Source organism: Chenopodium quinoa, unplaced genomic scaffold (genome assembly GCF_001683475.1).
Source record: "Chenopodium quinoa cultivar QQ74 unplaced genomic scaffold, ASM168347v1, whole genome shotgun sequence".
Taxonomy (NCBI): Eukaryota; Viridiplantae; Streptophyta; class Magnoliopsida; order Caryophyllales; family Amaranthaceae; genus Chenopodium; species Chenopodium quinoa.
In genome coordinates, this window is record NW_018743050.1 from 189,077 (window position 1) to 190,602 (window position 1,526).

Genomic DNA, 1,526 nt, shown 5'->3' on the forward strand with positions numbered 1-1,526 from the left:
TCAAACCAAATGAATGTATCTATTCAACATTTAGCCATGTAAATTACACTCACTCATATTATTCACCACTAAACGAAACAACATACGTAGTTTGGTAATTGCACATGCTACAAAAGAAAACACAAAAGTATCAAAATTCACAAATAAAATTTCACTTCTTTGATTAATTTATATCAGTAACACTACCAATAGAAAAGAATTTTTTTTATTAATCCATAATACATCATACAAAGGTTAAATGGAAAACGAAAATAAAGGAACAGTACAAAATGTGGATATTTGTCACTTTTTTTTTTATTGAGGGGCAAAATATTAAAAAAAATTAAATAAAATAAACTCAATGAATTAGAACCGTTGGATGAACTACTTATTTATCTTCCCTCCAATTTAATCAAATCATAAAATCAAATATTTTTCTTTTTTTTTTTTCAAAAAAATTAAACATTAACTGGCTTACACAAGAACATTAGAGACGACGGAACCGCATCACTCCCAATCCTCCCACCACCACCGCCACCGCCACCGCTGCCCAACTTCTCATAATAATCGACGCAAAACAACGACAGCAAAAGCTGAGCGCCTTGCCTCGACCAAACTCGGCGAGTCAATTCAGCACCACAACGACTACGACCACTACCGTTCCAGCGACCAAGTACGGGTCGAACACAAACCATGTAAAGACGTTTATACCCTCCAAGAGCCAACACTAGGGTCCGAACACGTGGAGGAGGCGACACGCGTCGAAAGCAGACGTACTCCCAAACTGAATCATCTGACTTGGAAATTGACCACCATAGTCTACATACACAAGAAGCCACCCCTAAGGATCTCCCGTCGAGGCGCTTCAACACCTCGACGAGTATGTCCGGGTAATCGTTGATTGAATACTCGATTGTCGCCTCTCGTTTCAACATTTTCATTTTTTTTGTTTCTGTATAATTGTAATGTAACAAGCTTTTACAAGAGTTATATATATAATGAAAGGGGATTTGACTTAATTGTGAGAAATGGAATTAGAGAGAGAAATCGAGGAGAGAGAGAGAGAATCGAGGAGAGAGAAGAAGGGGACAAAGGGATAAAGTTAATGAAGAGGAGTGAAGTGAAGAAGTCTAGGAATGAAATTGTAAGCTAAGCTAAAAAAAAAGGACCAATATTGTTTTGTGTGTGTCTTTATTTCTTTCTATCAAAATTTTTAAGAGAAAGAGAGCTGTTTGTTTGTTGCTTTTGTTGTTTGCTTTCGAGGAGATTGAGCTTGTTTCTTTCTCCTATTCATTTACTTAATTTCCATTCATATCATTTTTATTTTTTTTTTAATTATTATGGGCTTTACTATTTACTATTTACTATTTATATTTATTTAGTTTATTTTGTGTTTTAGTGAGTGCTACTCGTGCTAATTAAAGTGTTTGCTTCTCTTATTTTCATGATTATATTGCTGTTAGCCGAAAGATGTGTCTTTTCAGGCTACACTTTTTCATATTAACGTAACTTATTCTAGGATTATCAACTACTTTTCTAAAATGACT

General features: G+C 34.7%; 1 protein-coding gene across 1 annotated transcript; it reads right to left on the reverse strand.

The window, feature by feature from the left end:
- Window positions 1–437: 437 nt before the first annotated feature.
- On the reverse strand, window positions 438–914 carry LOC110730752 (F-box protein SNE-like). The gene has a single exon (XM_021910578.1). It carries the CDS (start codon window positions 912–914, stop codon window positions 438–440), a length of 477 nt encoding a protein of 158 aa, XP_021766270.1.
- Between the last annotated feature and the right edge of the window lie 612 nt (window positions 915–1,526).

Coding starts and splice junctions, on each gene's coding strand:
- LOC110730752 (XM_021910578.1), bottom strand. CDS start 914: ATGTTGAAACGAGAGGCGACAATCGAGTATTCAATCAACGATTACCCG.